The 18,374-nt window shown below is 45.6% G+C and overlaps 3 protein-coding genes across 3 annotated transcripts; 2 read left to right on the plus strand and 1 right to left on the minus strand.

The window, feature by feature from the left end:
- Positions 1–290: 290 nt before the first annotated feature.
- Positions 291–6,680, plus strand: dhx30 (DEAH (Asp-Glu-Ala-His) box helicase 30). Its single transcript, XM_076744822.1, has 19 exons — positions 291–482; positions 683–819; positions 928–1,038; positions 1,144–1,401; positions 1,489–1,638; positions 1,722–1,874; positions 2,122–2,595; positions 2,819–3,193; positions 3,287–3,365; positions 3,462–3,566; positions 3,657–3,832; positions 3,916–4,122; positions 4,232–4,313; positions 4,417–4,610; positions 4,706–4,865; positions 4,956–5,113; positions 5,330–5,433; positions 5,521–5,660; positions 5,748–6,680. Exons 1-19 carry the CDS (start codon positions 311–313, stop codon positions 6,005–6,007), a joined length of 3,495 nt encoding a protein of 1,164 aa, XP_076600937.1. The 5' UTR covers positions 291–310; the 3' UTR covers positions 6,008–6,680.
- LOC143329106 (alanine aminotransferase 1) lies at positions 6,508–9,776 on the minus strand. The gene is made up of 11 exons (XM_076744828.1): positions 9,672–9,776; positions 9,503–9,592; positions 9,045–9,153; positions 8,584–8,717; positions 8,262–8,505; positions 8,091–8,170; positions 7,849–7,985; positions 7,457–7,631; positions 7,199–7,354; positions 6,767–6,879; positions 6,508–6,598 (listed from the first exon to the last, which is right to left on the minus strand). Exons 1-11 carry the CDS (start codon positions 9,774–9,776, stop codon positions 6,508–6,510), a joined length of 1,434 nt encoding a protein of 477 aa, XP_076600943.1.
- Positions 9,777–10,872: 1,096 nt separating this feature from the next.
- Positions 10,873–18,274, plus strand: sharpin (SHANK-associated RH domain interacting protein). Its single transcript, XM_076744829.1, has 9 exons — positions 10,873–11,358; positions 14,266–14,440; positions 15,335–15,427; positions 15,519–15,660; positions 15,749–15,839; positions 15,923–16,208; positions 16,401–16,504; positions 17,316–17,414; positions 17,518–18,274. The coding sequence occupies exons 1-9, from the start codon at positions 11,095–11,097 to the stop codon at positions 17,569–17,571; spliced, it is 1,308 nt and encodes a 435-aa protein (XP_076600944.1). The 5' UTR covers positions 10,873–11,094; the 3' UTR covers positions 17,572–18,274.
- The last annotated feature ends 100 nt before the right edge of the window (positions 18,275–18,374 follow it).

Here is an 18,374-nt window from a genome sequence, read left to right on the forward strand (position 1 = left end):
ATACTACCATTTATTGATAGTTACAGAACTGAAAAAATATTGCATATTACTGTGAATTCAAGGAAAATCAATTTACCACTTATTTTTTCAGGCCAGATTAAAGATTGGTTAATTGAATGTTACATTAATGAATTAGTTCCAATATCACTTACTTGAGTACACTCAAGAGAACACAGATTTATTTAAATATATGTCTACTGTGTATCTACTGTATCTACTGTATATAATAATGATGTACACTCCTCGCCAGAGGGTGTCGCTGTGAACAGCCGAAGCGCACTGCCGCAGAAGAAGAAATTCTAGTTTAAAGATGGCGGCACCCGGTGTTTCTCTCGTGTGTGTCAGAGCGCTGTGTAATATTGCAAAATGGGTTCGTTCAAGAGGCCAAACAGCGTCCAGGTGGAGCGGAGACATGCGCTGGTATAGTTCAAAAGCACCACGCTTTCACGAGCGCGATACTTCATATTTCAAGACTAAACGAGGTGAGTGACGGCAGCTGTTAGCCGGGTTAGCTAACAGGTGACAAGTCTCTTAGCTGCGAAGCTCAAGGACGTCTATCACGTAGAAACATCTCATTCATGCTTGTATTCCGTAGTATTTCTTATCAGTTTATCAAAGGTTAGAGTGGAAATAACATCCCGTTGACCTTTCTGTGTGTCTGACCTTTGTTTTTACTGCTTAGGTAACGCGAGCCCAAACCTCCTGAAGGATTTTCCAGATCCTAAAAGGCTCTTGTATGACACCATCTCCCGCTCACTTGGAGTCAGCGACATATCCCAGCTCATCCAGTACAGCTGCACGGAACAAGCGGGTGTTAAGGTCAGAACAAAGGTCAAAATGAGATGATGGTTTCTGGACACGCCAGGCCATTGAGAGCTAATGTCTCAGAGCTGAGTTAAGTTTTGGGTTGTCACTGTGTTTCTGCAGAGAGCCACTGTCACGTTAATGTGGCCCTGCAGGATTGAAGAGGAGGGTCTTGCCCCCAAGAAGATCCACGCAGAACGACTTGCTGCGGCTGCTGCTTGTCTCAAGCTCAGAGTAAGCTACGGTGACATCAGACTGTGAAAAGCTGGCACACGTTTCCATTTTGTCTTACCAACGCATAGTAATTTCTCTCCCCTTTCCCCCTCTCTTTGAATACAGGAAATGGGTGTCATTGGTCCAAAAAATGAACTCCCCAATCAGAGAGCTAGCAGAATGGCGTCAAGTTCAGTTCTTTTTGATCACGAGGACGACTTGCCTTCAGAGTTTGTGTCCAGAGGGAAAGCAGATCAACAAAAACAATGGCTGCCCTGCGCAGAGGACACCTCCAACACCACTGAAGCTCTTTCCCTGTTTCCACAACCTAAATCCCTCCTCACCAGGATCATCCAGGTGGCCACGTCATCCAACAGAATCAGGGTTCGTCGCTCTTATCCTTTGCACAATGGAAGCTAAGCACTCTTAATTGATCACTTATTCTAAACTTGTCCCTCTCTATTGTTATAGGAGCTAATGCAATTCAGTACAACAGGAGGGAAGCTAAAGAGGTGTCAGCTGACCATGCACTGGCCAGAGGAGATGACGTTCTCAGCCACAGCCAGAAACCGAGTGACGGCGGAGAGGACGGCTGCAGCTCTTGCCTGCATGAAACTGAAGGTGAGGACACTTTTGGAAAACTGCTCTGCCTTTCTCTCCATGTTCAAGCGGTGTAAACACGTGTATCATGTCACCTGGTCCAGGAGCTGGGCCTGCTGGATAAAAACAACGACCCGCTGACTCACGCCAAGTACCATCAAGAGAAGGTGAAGGAGGCAGGGGAGCGAGAGAGGCGCCCTCTCCCCGTTGAAATCCCACAGTACCTGGAGGAACACATAAGAGAGTACCTCACACAGGTAAGTCTTCACCTCATGTGAGAGAGATGGAATTTAGTTCAGATGCTGAGACACTGCAAAATGGTTTATGATACGTTGAGACTGGATTTTGCATCTCTGGAAAATGAACACAGCAGCCATTACATTACAATGTAATGTATGGGTCACATGAGCTTGCACTCATCTGATTGGGCAAATCACTTTGCTGTTTCCGATCACATGTAGCAGTATATTAATGTCAAAACTAATGTCTCCATCTGTCTAACAGTACCCAGTGACAACAGAAGTACAGAACCTTTGGGAGGAGGAAGAGGCGAGAGAACAGCAGGCATTAAACCAGGAGCATGAGGAGGAAGAGGAGGACGACACCGTGATGGACGCCATCACCGGCAAGCCGTACAGGCCTCTGTCGAAACAGGAGGCCCAGCGACTGAACACCTACCTGCAGAAGGAATGGGAGGAAGCAAACCCCGTGCTGAGTTTGGAGCTCCCGGCCGATGCCCACCGCCAGCGCGTGGTCTCCGCAGTGCAGTCCTCCAGGGTGGTTGTGATCGCCGGCGAAACGGGATGTGGGAAAACAACACGGATCCCTCGTTTCCTGCTGGAGGAGTGCGTGAGAAGTGGCAAGGGCGCCGAGTGCAACATCCTGGTGACCCAGCCCCGTCGGATCAGCGCTGTGTCCGTGGCCCATCGCGTCGCTCATGAGATGGGTCCAGCTCTGAAGCACTCTGTGGGATATCAGGTAGATACAGGCTTATAGTGGACACATATTCAGTATTCTGAGAGCATTTTTTTTCTTTTATGTCATTGTTATTTTGATGATATGATAAGCACTTACAAATATTTTTAAATAATAACTGATAAATAATAAATTAAATTATGAAAGTGTAAAAAGACAACTCTGAAGGATTTCATGGAGACGAGCATTTTTGTGGAAGAAATATGTAATTATTTTCTGTGCGTAGGTGAGACTTGAGAGCCAACCACCAGCGCACAGTGGAGGAGCCCTGATGTTCCTCACGGTGGGCGTCCTGCTGAGGAAGCTGCAGTCGAACCCGTCCCTGAAGGGAATCAGCCATGTGGTGGTGGACGAGGTTCACGAGAGAGACATTAACACGGACCTGCTGCTGGCTCTGCTGCGCTCCACCTTAAACGAGAACCCCGACCTACGAGTGGTGCTCATGAGCGCGACAGGGGACAAGCAGAGGCTGGCCCAGTACTTTGGAGGCTGTCCAATCGTAAAAGTGCCTGGGTTCATGCACCCAGTGAGGGACAGATACCTGGAGGATGTTCAGGCAGAGATGAGACGCCCTCTTTCCAGAGTGGAAACAGACGAGCAGGTGAGACTCCAGTCTGCCAGATTGGTCAGTTTTTCTGCACGCGTTCCTTTTCTCTTGTCGTGTCTCACAGATTTGTATTTTATCCTGTTTAAGGGAGGAAGAATTGACATTGGACCAGATTCCACATTAGTCGCTGATGTAATCGAGCACATAGACAAACATGGGGAACCAGGTAACCAGCGGACTCATCTTTGCTTTTTTTTAATAGTGCTTTAAGATGACAGCCCTGAGTCGTATTTCTTAAAAATTCTTTCGCCTCATGTTTCAGGTGCAGTGTTGTGTTTCCTCCCTGGCTGGCAGGACATCAAGGCTGTTCAAGAGGCACTGGAGGCGAGACCCCACTTTTCTTCAGGCTCGCAGATGATCTTGCCATGTAAGAGAGCACAGACACGGTTACAAAGACTGGTTCAGGAGAGTTCTCTGCACACATTAAAAGCATTTAACCTTCCTTTTTTCCTTTCAGTGCATTCTAGCTTATCAGTAGCAGACCAGCAGGCAGTGTTCCAGCGCCCCCCTGTGGGCCAGAGGAAGATTGTCCTCAGCACTAACATTGCTGAGACTTCAGTAACCATAGACGACATCGTCCATGTGGTGGATACAGGAACTCACAAAGAACAGAATTATGACCCAGTGACTAAGGTTGGTGTCAAAATTCTTCACTGTAAACTGCAATTTGTTGTGTTCTCTGATGGAATCACGTAAAATGGGAACAAATCTTCCAGGTCTCCTGTCTGGACACAGTTTGGGTATCTCGCTCAAATGTCACTCAAAGAAAGGGGAGAGCCGGGAGATGTCAGCCAGGACAATCCTACCACCTGTTCTCACGAAAACAGCTGGAATCCATGACCCCCTTCCCCATCCCTGAGATCCTGCGCACCCCGCTGGAGAGTTTAGTAGTGCAGGCCAAGATCCACAGCCCTAACAGCAAGGTATTGAATGAGAACAATAGCTTCTGTGTGTTTTTTTTTTTTCAACCTGTTGTTCCGTATGTTTCTCATGTATTGAATGATAGCCTTTGTCTGTTTTGGATCCGCGAAGGCTGTGGATTTCTTATCCCAGGTGTTAGACAGTCCAGAGCCAGAAGCTGTGAGAGATGCCGTCCAAAATCTACAAAACATCGGTGAGTGAGTCACAACGATTTGTGTGTGTGACTTTTAGCCGTCACTTGTGTGTAACGTTACACGTTGAGCGCAGGATTAAGCTGTCAGTGTTTACTTTTGAAGGGGTTCTGGACGGGACAGAAACCCTGACGCCTTTGGGAGAGCGTGTGGCCTGTATGTCATGTGACCCTCGTCTGGGCAAGGTGCTGGTCCTGAGCGCCATGTTCAGATGTGTCCTGCCCATGTTGACTGTGGCTGCATGTCTGACCAGAGACCCTTTTTACAACAGCCTGCAGAACAGAGCGGAAGTCAATAAGGTTAGAAGTGTTGACACCCACTTATAGTTTTAAAATGACACGGCACAAAGTGCAATCATATACTAATCTATTATGTCCATGTTCTGTTTATCCAGGTGAAAGAGTTACTGAGCGGCTCCACCTACAGCGACTATTTAGTGCTCATTAGAGCTGTGTTGGGCTGGAGGAGAGTTCAGCACGAGGGAGGGAGAGAGGAGAGAGATGAATATCTGGATACGCATAATCTGTCCAGGTTCAGCCTTCGATTCATTAATGGTTAGTTGAAGTACGCACGCACTCATTTAGACATTGTTTCAGCACATTTAAAACCACTTCTTAACTTTATTTTTACCGATTTTGCTGCAGGCCTCATCTCTCAGTTCAGCACGAACCTGCACGAAGCCAACCTGGTGCCCCGTGTGAATGAGTGCCAGCGTCACTCTTCTCTCTGCAACGAGTACAGCGACCAGGACGAGCTGCTAAAAGCTGTGCTGCTGGCTGGACTCTATCCCAACCTCATTCAGGTACATGTCAACAAAGAGTGCTGTTATATACTGCTTCTATACAGACTACCCTCTGTGTTCCATCAAAGGTTGAACCCAGAAGTGTGAGATCTGTTGTTGGTTCTGAGTCGCAAAGATCATTTTGTCATGTAAAGTTTTGTTACAGTCATTAGACATTCCATCACAATAAATGAATGAATGAATGAAAAAACCACACACTTTCTTTTTTTTCATCAGGTGAAGAAAGGTGTTGTGACCAAAGGAGGACGCTTTCGCCCCGACAACGTGGCATTTCGCACATCCAGTGGGCCGGTACTGCTTCACCGCTCCACAGTGAACAGGTCTGAGCGTGCTCCAAAATTCAGCGACGGCAGCTATTTACTTTCATAGCGAGTACATCAATTAATTGTCTTCCTTTTGTGTTGTAGAGGAAAAAAAGAGCTCCCCAGTCGCTGGTTGACCTTCTTCAGCGCCATCAAATCCAATGGGAATGTTTTCATCAGAGATTCTTCTGCGGTCCATCCGCTCGCCCTGCTGCTGCTCACAGACTGTGATATCACTGAGACGGGTAGGACATGTATTTGTGGACATGTAGTGATTTTCAGACTTGCAGTACACCGTTCTCTCTTCATACATCACTTCTCTTGTGTCCCAGTGAACAGAGACAGAGTGCAGGTGTCACTTGCCGGACACTCTCTGGTGCGCTGTGAGCTGTCACTTGAGACCTGGGAGCTGCTGTGGGAGCTGCGCACTTCCATTCAGACGATGCTGTACCGCAACCTCAGCAACCCCAACAAGGCAATCACCAACACTGCTCAAGACGGAAAACTCATCTCGTTGCTGGTGGAGCTGCTCAATAATACAGATTCGGACCTTTTAATCCAGAACCACAACAGTGACAGTGAGGTGGACTGATGACAGCGAGCACTCTGTGATCTGCTGGCTGGTACAGAGCAACCAAAGAGGATGACGGTATGGTTTTTTTTTTTTTGTCTTTTGTTTAAGAATTTTTTTTAATGAATGATTTGAGGTAATACTGAATGTGCTGAACCAATCAGGACTCTTGAAGAGCAGAAACATGCCATGGGCTGCTGTTATTTTTGATGTAAATGATGAACTAGATGTGGTATAAGAAAATCCATCGGTTTGGATTTTGGACTGTAGTTTGTTATTTATGGGGATTTCTGAATAGCAGAAGTTGGATATTACTTTAACAAGTAAAGACAAAGGTCATTATAAATGGCCAAAGGTCATATGAAAGACTGCATGCAGTAAATAATGTCATATTTATTGCAATAAATGTTCACATGCCAACATGGTCGCTTTTATATTTTGTAATGAATTACTGAACTGCAGATACATGGAAGTGAGAGGAGAGAATAAGAACTCCTATTTTTCCCTGAAGCGCCTTTTGCTTAAGAAAAATCCTTCATGAACTGTGAGTGAAAGCAGGTCAGGCGTCTCAGTAATTCCTCCATAGTTTTCTCAGATGTCATGATGCAAAATCTGCAGAGAGAAAAGAAGATTTAACTTTTTGACATGCATCCATTTACAAGACTAATTATTAAATTGACTTCTTTTTCCCTTCAAGCAAGGGTTCATTTATTGTGTTGAAAAGCCAGGTTTTTAACTGTTTCTAGACGAATGATGCTTGATTTCAAAGATGTGTTGTACCTGATGTGGTGGGTGCCCTCCTTTTGTCCGTTCTCACAACCAGGACTGATTAACACGCCGGCCTGCTCCAGCAGTCTGGCACAGTAGAACGTATCCGGTTGCACTCCTGCTTCCTGAAACAAGCAAATGCATAATCAGGTTAAAAATGTTTTCTGAATGACTCCCAAATCGAATTACACACAAAAATGACTCCGTTTGGTTTATGAAAAGATTATGGTTTGGGTTAAAACAAGTATGTTACTTATGTGATGTAGCTTAAGCACGTTATCGAAAACCCTGTGCTTCTTTGACCCGTCCATGCACTCCACCTCCTCCATATACTTTCTTGCTCTTTATACTACGTCTACGTCCCGCCTCATTCACCCTCAAATCGCCTACTGACTATATCTCTGGTTATGCAGCACACTTGTCTCGATGAGTTGGCGTTGTAACCTTGGCTTTCTGAATGGCTTTGGGTGGGAAATAGAGCCTGGGGAACAGAAATGCTCCTCCTTCCACTGGTTGGCAGCAGAAACCCGGCAGACTGTTCACAACCTCAACGGCTCTCTTCACATTTTGAACCAGCGTGCTCCTGATGTTTTCTGTCTCCTACAGAAGAGAGAGTTAAAAACCAAAAATCAAACTGGGAACTAGAGTGATGCCTATTTGTAAATCTCTCAAGAAAAGCTGCTTGCATATCTCTGGTCTCACTTCTTTATAAAGGGGGTATGAGGGATCTCCTGGTTGTGGAGGGTTCATCATCAGATCCAGAGCAATCTGCCCTAACACCGGCGCAGAGCTGTCTATTGAGAACACTTTGTAGATGTACTCCATAACACCGGGGTCCAGATTTACCAGCTCCACATATCCACAACGCAGACCACACCTGGTGGCAGAGAACAGAGCCCAATCAGCTTTTCTACAGCTTTCAGTTAAATCACATGATCCTCCACAGCGGATGGATTTTGCCGGGTTATCGTGGAAATTTAAGATGTTCAATTTAATTTTAGCCTTTGTCTTAAGTTGCATTTCTGCGATGGTTGTGAGGATCGCCAAGCACAAAGGTGAACTACTTTAGATACTGACAAGGCCTGAAAACTCACTCTCCCAGGAAGCCTTGGGATGCTGAGTGGAAGGACGCCAGCTCCACTGTGTCTGAAAAAGGAGGGCCCATCTCAGACAGGACCCTCCTGTAAGAGAGAAACTCGCTCTTTTCCCCATAAACACAGTCCTGATAGACCTGTAGAGGAGAACACAGAAAATCCAAACGTTTATTTCCCCGTTGGTTGATTATTATGAATTTCTCATGGTGCCTTGATAGACGACAATACTTTAAAACATCCACCTCATCTGCCAGAAGGAAGAGCCTCTTCTCCGAGACAAACCGGATCACCTCTTGCATCGACTTTCTGCTTTGAACATGACCTATAGGCAACATGGCACAAAAACAACAGTGTGATACTCTTTCATACAAAAACATACTTCAATGAGCTCCGGTCTGGTGTGATTTTACTACCTGAGGGGTATCCAGGGTTGATGACATACAGAGCTACAGGGTTACACGCTCCCTTTGCAGACTCCAGAGCTCGATGCAGCTCCTCGACCTGCAGCGCCCAGCCCCGCTCCTCATTGAGGTGGTAGGGAACTACAACTGCTCCCAGCAAGGTTATGGTCATATTGGTAGTGCTCTGGCACGGCACAGGAGTCAGCACCCCTGTTCTGGGTGAACCCTCGCTGTTCACCAGCAATCTGAGAGTGCTCTAATGGCACAGAAGCAGATCGCGTTAACTTGATGATGGAGGGAACATTTACAGCATGCGAATGATAGTGACTGTTACCATGAATGACCACTCCGAGCCTGGGCTGATGTAAATGTTTTCAGGGGAAGACGGAATCCCACCATCTCGTCTCGTTATGAATTCAGAGATCCTGCGGACTATTTGTGGTGAACCCTCTGAAGACGTGTAAGAACCTGAGGAAATAAGAGTCTGAGTAATTCTCAGATTCTGCATATATACACTATTACTATATATGTCCATGTTTTTGTATATTGTATCTATTATTCACATTTATATTATGTATAGTACACACATCACTAATGTTGCTCAGTGGGATTTCTGGATTTCAATTCTTTTATATAGTTTTAGGTATTGTAATGTATATTTAATAATATCTCCTTGGACTGCAACAAACAATGATTTTTATAATAGATTAATCTGTTGGTTATTTTCTTTCTATAAAACCTTGACGAAAAATGAAAAATGCAAATCATGAAATCCAACATTTGCTAAACCCTTACCTACACTCCCCCCAACACACTCCCCAAGCAGCTTCTGAGCCCTCTGTCGGACGTCCACCGGCAGCCTGGCGCTGTCTATCAGCTGAGGGTAAGCACAAGCAGCAAGAACCTGAAAATATGAGGACACACAGCAGAGTAACATGGAGGTTTTTAGTGTTGAGAAGATGCTTGAACTTGCAGTTTGAATTCATTCATTAAGTCACTCTAACGCTACTTACACTCGAGAGGGGCAAATCTCATTTACAATGACTATGAGTCAATCATGAGGTCGTAGGTTTAAGATCAAATTTCTAAAAGTGTATTACTCTAAGGCGATGCTGTATTTTGTTCCAGGAGTCAGGTGCAGTAAAATCAAAGGCAGTTTTTCAAAGTTGAAATCATGAAGCAAGAGTCAGTGAGTAGAGCGTGTCTGATTAATGCAGCTTCAGGATGAGTCATCTTTGGAGGTCTCAGCTTACCTGTCGGACAAACGACAGAGGCTTCACACCGGCCCTGTGCGGGTCGCCTGAGGAGACATCTATCACCTCTTCGTATGGCTTTCTCACTCCCTGCGGACAGGTGGATTTAAAGCACAAGTTCCAGATATCACAACACAGGCTGAAACAACGAGCTCCAGATCCTCTTTACCTCTCTGAGCTCTTCACTGATCTGGCTTGCTTCTCTGGCCAGAACTACGGATGCCAGCTGCTTTATGTTCTTCACATTTGGATTGATCTCCTTCAGGACAGACATCGCTGTGATTTCTCTATGAGAGCAGTGGCTGGTGTTGAGCTGAGCTGAACTGAGTCACGTTGCCAGCTTGCTACAAGTTAAGTGGAATTCTTGTTAACGATATACATGGAGGATATGTGTGTAACTAGTGCCTTATTAACAGACGTCAGTTAGGGTGCAGTTTGCTATTGGCATGGTTATTTAATTTAATTGACTTTTAACACCAACTGATTTTACTTTTTTGTTATATATCAACTTTTCATCCTGGCGTGACACCTGCTGAAGCCTACTGTCAGATTATGCCACCGCAGTGCATTGCTCTCAGGTATTCAGTTTATCAATCAGTTACAGGTCATACACAATACATAACAAATAACAAATAGCTCATGTCACTCTTGCTCTAAAGTCCCTACACTGGCTCCCACCTCAGGATGTATTTTATGATCCTATTATACAGTTTATATGCTGCCAAAATATCTTTAGAACTTGTGTTACTGTACCACACACCTCAGCAAAGAACTGCACTTCAGTAAAGCAGTAATCTGTAGTTTTTCTTTATTGTATTTCTTACCGACTGTTTTGTTTTGTGCTGTTTTACCACTTTTTATCCTCATTGTGTGGGACAACAGAAAACCTGTAATTGAGTCAAACTACCAGCTGCTACTGATTTTCATTACTTTCCTGTTTTCTTGTTAATATAACTTTTTTTCTTTATTCAATTGCAGACATGTGTATACTGATGATGATTGATGGGCTTTCCAATTGTCTGTTTGTAGATGACAGTCCAAAATCAACAGCATAATATCTGTTTTTGGGTGGCCTTCATAGTACGAGATTAATGGTTATTTTGCCCTTATATCTGCAGATGGTTGTGTTTAATTTGATAGTTGTGTTGCTCATAATTGCTTATTTTATGCTATTCTATTGCTTCTTGTGCTTCGTGTGAAGGAACGCAGAAAAAAAACATGTTATTCTACAACTGTAAGCAACACTTTTTTCCGCTATTATGCTATTAGAGAACAAAATAAAATGCAAATTATGTATTTCTCATATTTACTGTATGTGAGGTCGGATGTTTTCGGCCAGGTTTCTCTACGGACATAAATAAGAGACGTACCGCTGTACTTCCTGTTTTGTTTTCTTCTGCTCCGTGTCTGCTCTGGTCGGGTCGATATGGAAGAATATTTTACGAAGCGAGGAGACGACCACAGCCTGCCCGTGAAGACACGCGGTCTCTTCACACACTGGTGGACCTTATAAACCAAACAGAAGCAGCGGCCAGCAGTAACACCTGCCGCGGGGCTTCCGACACCCTCACTCCGCCTCTGGCGTCCGCGACATGGCTCTCAGCTCGGGCGGCTGGGCTCCTCCAGCCCCGGTCCCTGCCTCGTCCCAGCAGACTGTATGCGGCGGCCCTGCGCCGACGGCTTGCTGCAGTACTGTTTTAATGTCAGTCCGGGTTTCGGTGTGCCATTCCGGGATCCGGCCCCTGTGCCTCCCCGGAGCGGGCAGCGAGGCTCTCCGCCTGCAGCTCAGCATGGACCCGAGCCGGGCCGGAGAGTTCCGACTGGCGCTGCGAGACACGAGCGGAAACCGCAGTGTGGTGAGTGTTCACGCATACACCTGAGTGTTTAGAGGCTGTGCTGTCGTTAGTGCTTGAATATGTTTGTGATGAACCATATTAATATTTTGTACCAGAATAGGCCCTCACACGCCATTTTCTGGAGCCCCAACACTCGCAGCCCCACAGACTGAGATTTGTGGATAAAATCACGCCAGATTTCACTTAACGCTTGCGAGTGTAAAGACACCCTGCTGCAACAAAACCCGAGACTTTCCTCCAAGTGTTATAAGGATCTACTTTAACAGACATAATGTAGTTTTCGTTTTAGTTTCCTTACTTCTACTTATACACGAGTACTTCTAGTACTCATATGACAAGAACTTCAGTTGAATGTTAATACGATGCAGCCTTTATGATCTCAAAACAGTAGTGTATTAAAGAGGGTTTTTTAGTTTCACTTTCATTTTCACTCTTTGAACCACAGCAGGTTTAGTTGTATTAGAGTCATAAGATCATCAGGGGAAAACCTTCAGCTGGACATGGTGACAGACCTCCTGTTTTCCCTCTCAATCGTCAGCTCCTCCAACAAACTAACCACCAGGTTTCAGCCTGGCCTCTGTCGCGTCTGGCATGACACCAGCACACTTGTCACTCTGTGTCTTGTTGAAAGTCTCGTGATTGTCCTGAGCAGACCACAGTGAGGCGATGGACCCTGAAAAACTGATGTTAGACCTTTTTTAAGTGGTGGATTTTGTGATTACCTCTCAGCTGTGCCTTCTTTATATTTACATTTGGGATGGCGAAAAGAGCCTTTCTATGAGAACAGGAGATTTGTTGGAGAGGTGTAACTGTGAATGTAGACAGTAACACAGACATAAATAGCAGCGTGGAGCAGTAGTGAGCAGGAACAGGAAGTTCTGGCACCCCTCTCACCTACTGCCACCACAGATCACAAGCGCCCTTACCTAAACGCTTTACCGCCACCTCAGCTCACAATAAACGTTTGTTTGAAGCGGTGGCTGGTGTGGTTTTCATAAACAACATTTCACTTGAAACTAAACAGCCCGGCTGAGAGGGAGTTTGGGATAAGCGGCGCTCCAGCCTTGCAGGACCAGTAGTGTGTCACCTGTTTAAGAGACACTCGAACATTGTGGCATTGCTCTTCCGTGCAGGCGGGGACTCACAAGAGACAGATTTTTAATAAAAAAAAAGGGTCAAAATTGAAGCAGCAGAGGGAAAAGTATCCTGACTTTTAGTTCCTAGTGAGCTCCAGATAGTCTGGGCCCTACAATTCCCATAATGCAGCTGAATAGTGCATCATTGGAGTTTTTATTAGCAGACTTAGTGTTAAAATGCTGAAGTCTCAGGCCCAAGTAAAAGCATTAGCTAGCGAGAACCTGTGTCTGTGCTGCATGCTGTGCTGCTTTCAGGCTGTCCAGCTGTCCTCCTGGTTTTGACATGATGGAGAGGACACAGACCTCCTTTCATTTTACAGCCTCACTGCAGTTTCTGTGCAATTAGCCTCTTTTTGAGCAGATACTGTGCATGCTGAACTACGTCTGCAGAGTCTGCAGTGATTTGTTTGGCAGAAAATGAATCGGCAACTGTTTTCATAATCTGCTTTAGTCATTTTTAAAGCGAAAGATCCTGCTTTTCCTCATCACGTCTGAGTGTGAACTTGATATTTTGGGGTTTGTTTTTTTTTTTTACAGTTTTTAGCTAATTGGATCCTTCAGGTTTAATACTTTAAGAAAAGTGCTGTATGGATAAAGTTTATTCCTATTACTGTGCACGGAGGTAAACGCTGCACCGCTCCGACTCGGTGGGATTCATTTGAGCACAGACACGAGATCTTTCAGTGTTGTGGTTGATCACCGTCAGCGTCACCATCACTCCCAGCTGCAGACGCGCTGTTTGATCACGCCTGACGCTGACCTTTCGTTGCACTCTCCCTGTCTCACTTCATCCCAACTTTTCCTCCTCTGTTTGTCGAGTTCACTGTGCCGTCTTCCTAAAATCTGACGGGCTCAGACTCGGCTTTTCATCTTGGCGGAATCTCAAGTCAGACACATTTCCCCTGACAGTCGAGGCGCTTCTTGATTTGCATGGTTTTCCTTTGGTCCCAGCTTCTTTCAGCTTGTCTGTCGGAGCCGGCAAACTTTGCGTACAGAGTGTGTACACGCACACACATACACACACACACACTCTGCGGCAGGAGGCAAATCCCTTGTCTCTGCTTTTTTCTACCCACAACAGACTTCAGTGCCATAATGATTCCCTCCATTCCCACGCTGAATGTTAGAGGGCAGGTTTTGTGAAAATAAAAATCTCAGTGCTGCTAAACACACTCATTTCTCTGTCAGAATAAGAACTTCACTCGCTTTCCGACTTATTTAAGGGGAATATTTCCTTTTCTCATACTGTAATACTCAAATACGCAGACTGTATTGGAGTTTTCACCCACATTTTGTACTTACTCAGATGTAATGGTCAAAAGGACAGTATGAGTCACTGTAAATGCTTCGTTTGAGGCCTTCAGTGTCATTTTTCTTCTTTCCAAATAAAGGAAACGATGCCGTCGAGCTAAAATGATTCCTCATCAAAGTATTCTTCAACTATTTTGATAATTGGTAACTATTTGTAGCCGTTTTTGATGTAAATGTCAAACATTCACTGGTTCCAGCTTTCCAAATGTTTCCTAGTTAATGGAATATTTTGGATTTTGGACTGTTGGTTTGACAAAACAATCAGTTTGGATTTTGTCCCCTCGGGCTCTAAGACATTGTAATCGCCACTTTTTAAGTATCTAAACGACAATTAATGAATCAAGAAATTAAGTTGCGAATTAATCAGTAATGAGCATAATTATCAGGACAGGACTGACAGTAACACGGTCGTGCAGAATGAGACGGTGACTGACTGGTTTTTGTTGTTTTTAACCATCAGTTCATTGCAGAGTTTGACCTGCGCTCGGTGCAGTATGAGGTCAAATCCCCTCGCAGCCACGAGATGCGCCTTGCCGCGCCGCCCCACGACTGCATCCGCTTCAACTTCCGCTGCGACCGCGAAGCCGAGGAGTGGGCCACGGTGGTGATGTCCTCACTAAGAGAGGCACATAGAGGTCAGTTTGATGGCGATTCTCTTTGTATATGCTTATTCTGAATTTGATGCAGCAACACGTTGGACAGGAGCGACTAAAAACTGGGAAAGATGTGGAATGCTCCAAAAAAAACCCTGTTTGGAACATTCCACAGGTAAACAGGTTCACTGGTAACAGGTATCATGATTGGGTATGAAAGGGGCATCCTGGAAAGGCTCAGTCATTCACAAGGATGGAGCGAAGTTCACCAGTTTGTGAACACATGATTGGATAAAGGATAATACTGCATGGGCTCAGGAACACTTCGTTAATCTGTTTGTAAATGATTGCTTTCTGTTTGATTTCTGCTTTACACAGCGCCCCACTTCTTCCTGAATCAGGTTGAAAAAACGTGTTCTGGTGGTCTGGTGTCCCTCTCATCAGGTTCCACGTGTGTCTCTACACAATGGCCTGTCCTATGATGGGGGGGAGATGCCAAAAAAAAAACAAAAAAAAACAAGCAAAATATACCAGACCAGACGCGTCGTACCATGAGATGTTCAGGCTTTTCATTACTGCCTGTTAAATATTGTAGAAACACACAGTGGAGGCTGGTTTTCAGAGTAAAACAACAGGTGCTGAAAGCCTGAAAGAGTGTCTGTAGAGCCTCTTTGGTCACAAAGCGACAGATGCTTCAAGAATCCTTCAAGGTAACTTCTTGGATGTAGTAAGGATTTAACAGTTGAAGTGGAATGTGTGTGTGAGTTAGATTAGAGGGAAAAGCTTCAGAGTGTCTACAGCTGAGACATGAAAAAGGTTTTCTTTATCAGCCAAGTGCTGCCAGAGTAAATACGGCTATCAGTTGCTGTTGGTGTGTGCTGGCAATCACGTGCTTTGAGTGCTTTTATAACACATTTCTTGTTTCTCCTCTGACAGTTGCAAATATTAACACATGTGAATCAGATGGCAGACTCAACCACACAGCAGCAGCGATGGAGCAGTGGAGCTCGGCCTCGCTGCCGCTCACCGGTGGGTTTCTCTTTGTTTGCTGTCCTGCGTTTCCCTCTCAGAACATGCTCTAAAAATGTCACTTTTGATCGCCGCCTCCTTTTGTTTTCAGAGGAGCTGTGCCTGGAGCTCGCCAGGGCGATTGAAGCCGGCGACGCACAGGCCGCTTCGCAGCACGCGTCCGCTCTGGCTCGGCAGAAAGCAGCGCTGACGATTCAGCTGTCGGAAAAGAACTACGCAGACGGGGAGATCAGGTGGGAGATGAAAAGGTTTGTTCAAGGTCGCCAAGACTGAGGCGTCTTCCAGGTTTTTGCAGCTCACGGCGCCATGTTTGTGTTGCAGCTTATCAGTGGTGGTGGAGGATGTTTCATCATCCTGCTGCGTCACGGTGAAAGTCTTTCCTTACATGACTGTGGCTGCACTGAAGCAACAGGTCAGTAAGCTGTCAGTTAGCCAGTGATTAAACGGGCGTGGTTGTGCTTTCAGTCATTAACTCCCAGCGCTGTTGCTCTTCAGGTGTTTCTCGAGTACGGCTTCCACCCTCGCGTGCAGCGCTGGGTGATCGGTCAGTGCTTGTGCACCGAGCCGAGGTCGCTGGCCTCCTACGGGGTGCAGAAGGACGGCGATACGGCGTACCTGTACCTGATCTCTGCCCGACAAGCCCGCATCACCCGCCAGCTGTTCCAGCAGGACCTGGAGAGCGCCCTCCTCGCCCCACCTCTCCCACCAGGCAACGGCCCCACCTCCCAAGACTGGCGGGGTTACAGCACCCTGCCCTCGAGGCTACCCCACAACAACCAGGGTGAGTTGGACAAATGCGCCCATTCTGCATGTCTTCTTTCTGTAGTGCTGTTTAAAAATGTATGAAACTTATTCTCATTCAGTCCTTCCTTCCTACATCGCTCACCTGACGGGGATGTTAACACTTAACACTTAAACTAGAGGAAGCCCACAGCTCTATAAACCTGTTTTTGGTTGTTTTTGTGAACTTCAGGGAGCTCAGGTGGAGGAAGCGACAGACCAGGTGACATCAAAGATGTCCTCGACATTGAGCATCTGCAGCTGAATGATCACGCCACCAAAGCCAGTAAAACACAGGTATGATCGCAGTGTGTGGAGTGTAGACGCCATAAGAGTAAACCTGGAGGCAGAGCTTTAGATGGATTTTAACTTTAGCTCCTACGTATTTGGATGAAATCATGGGTGTTTTTTTTGTGATATCTGCATGCAGTTTAATGGTGTGCCGAAGCAGTTTAAAGGTACCCTGTGGAGTTTTTGAGCACTCATAGCAAGATGGAGCAAAGTTTTTAACAGCGAGGCAATATTTTATTTGTATCTCGTGCACAAACACAAGGATGCAGTGAGAGCATGCACACAGATGCTGGGACACACAGCCCTGCCAACAGGGTTACATTGTTCTCATAAACTTGACGGTTTAGCCCCCGGCTACTTCGCTGAATTGCTGCTCCCCAAGGATCTGAGGTTCTGAGGCTTGCTGAATCAGTGACATCTTTTAAATGTTTTAAAGTCATTATAATCATCAGCTGGTGGCAGTAACATGCCAAGAAATGAGGCAAATTGTCAAAGCAAGGAAGAAAAACACCTGCTCGCAAACATGGATGCCAATATTTTAGGTGGATCCTGTGCAAATGTTTGTTCATTTGGCTTCAAGGATGCACACAATGTGTTTTGGTGAAGGTAAACATTCAACAAAAACTCCACAGGGTACCTTTGATGCTAGAGATGGTGAGAACAAGTAGTACTTCAGCTCATAGGCAGAGAAATGAAGCTGTAGTTTTTTAAAATGAAGCTAATACAAAAAGCTGAAAATGAAATCTCACTCCTGCTAAAATGTTCCCCCGGATGATTTCCTTCTTTAAAATCTGTGTGCATCTCGTCCTCTGAGCAGACGGAGTGGGCTTGTCCCTCATGCACTTTCATCAACAAGCCGACCCGTCCGGGCTGCGAAATCTGTGCTACAGCCAGACCTGACACACACATCCAGCAGGTACTGCATAAATACCTGGCTATCAGTACTTTTCTACAACTCCTAGTAACGTGTTCCCTCTGTGACAGTCACCTCTTCTTCTGTTTTCTGTTCTCTGGCGAAGGAGAGGGGAAGGAGAGAGGATCGAGGAGAGTCTGGTTTAAGCAGCAGCAGCTGACTGCCCACCATCGCTGTGCAGTCGCCATATCTCACGCACTCACACACACACACATACACACGGAGTGAGGATGCTAAATCTGTACGTACATGTTGACGAAATACTCACACAAAGACTGTCAAGTGCACTGAGAGTCCTCTGACAGCTGGCCGCCTGCTGGAGACGTTTGAAGCACTGTAGCATGACACAGAGCTGCACTGGCCGAGGCTCCGACGGCGAACTGCAGACAGAGATTCAGCTTTGACCGTTGATACGGACGTGACCATGACACACATCTAAATTTGGCCTGACCCCATTATTTATTTTACAGCGAGTGTGTGCGGCGGCCTAATATTTATTTTGGGTGAGAGACACGATGTACATTCTGTGCATTCGATCGCAGCTGAAGATGAGGCGACTTTCAGATTGTGCCGACTGTGAAGTAAGAGGAACCCCCCCCACATCCCCCATCCCACCCCCGTCTACTGGTGCCACAGCTGAGAAGAGAAGGTGCGTTTACAGGGTGTCAAGTGCTTTTATTTTTTTATAACATTGTATTATGTGTATTATTTTTAACAAGATGCATTGAGTAATTGATGTACATTTTAGCAGTTGATCTAAGTTTATTGAATTCCCTCTGAGCTGTGACAGCAATGGAATGATTTGTTTTTCCATACATAATACTGTAAAAACCTGCATTAGCTGAATAAACATAATGGAACTAAAGAAATCCTGTTAGTCTGTGGATTTATTCCTCGGAGGGACTGGCACTCAGCTTGGCACTTATAATACAAAATGCCTGAAAATCTAAGAAATACCTCAAA

Source organism: Chaetodon auriga, chromosome 12 (assembly GCF_051107435.1).
Source record: "Chaetodon auriga isolate fChaAug3 chromosome 12, fChaAug3.hap1, whole genome shotgun sequence".
In the NCBI taxonomy this organism is placed as follows: domain Eukaryota; kingdom Metazoa; phylum Chordata; class Actinopteri; order Chaetodontiformes; family Chaetodontidae; genus Chaetodon; species Chaetodon auriga.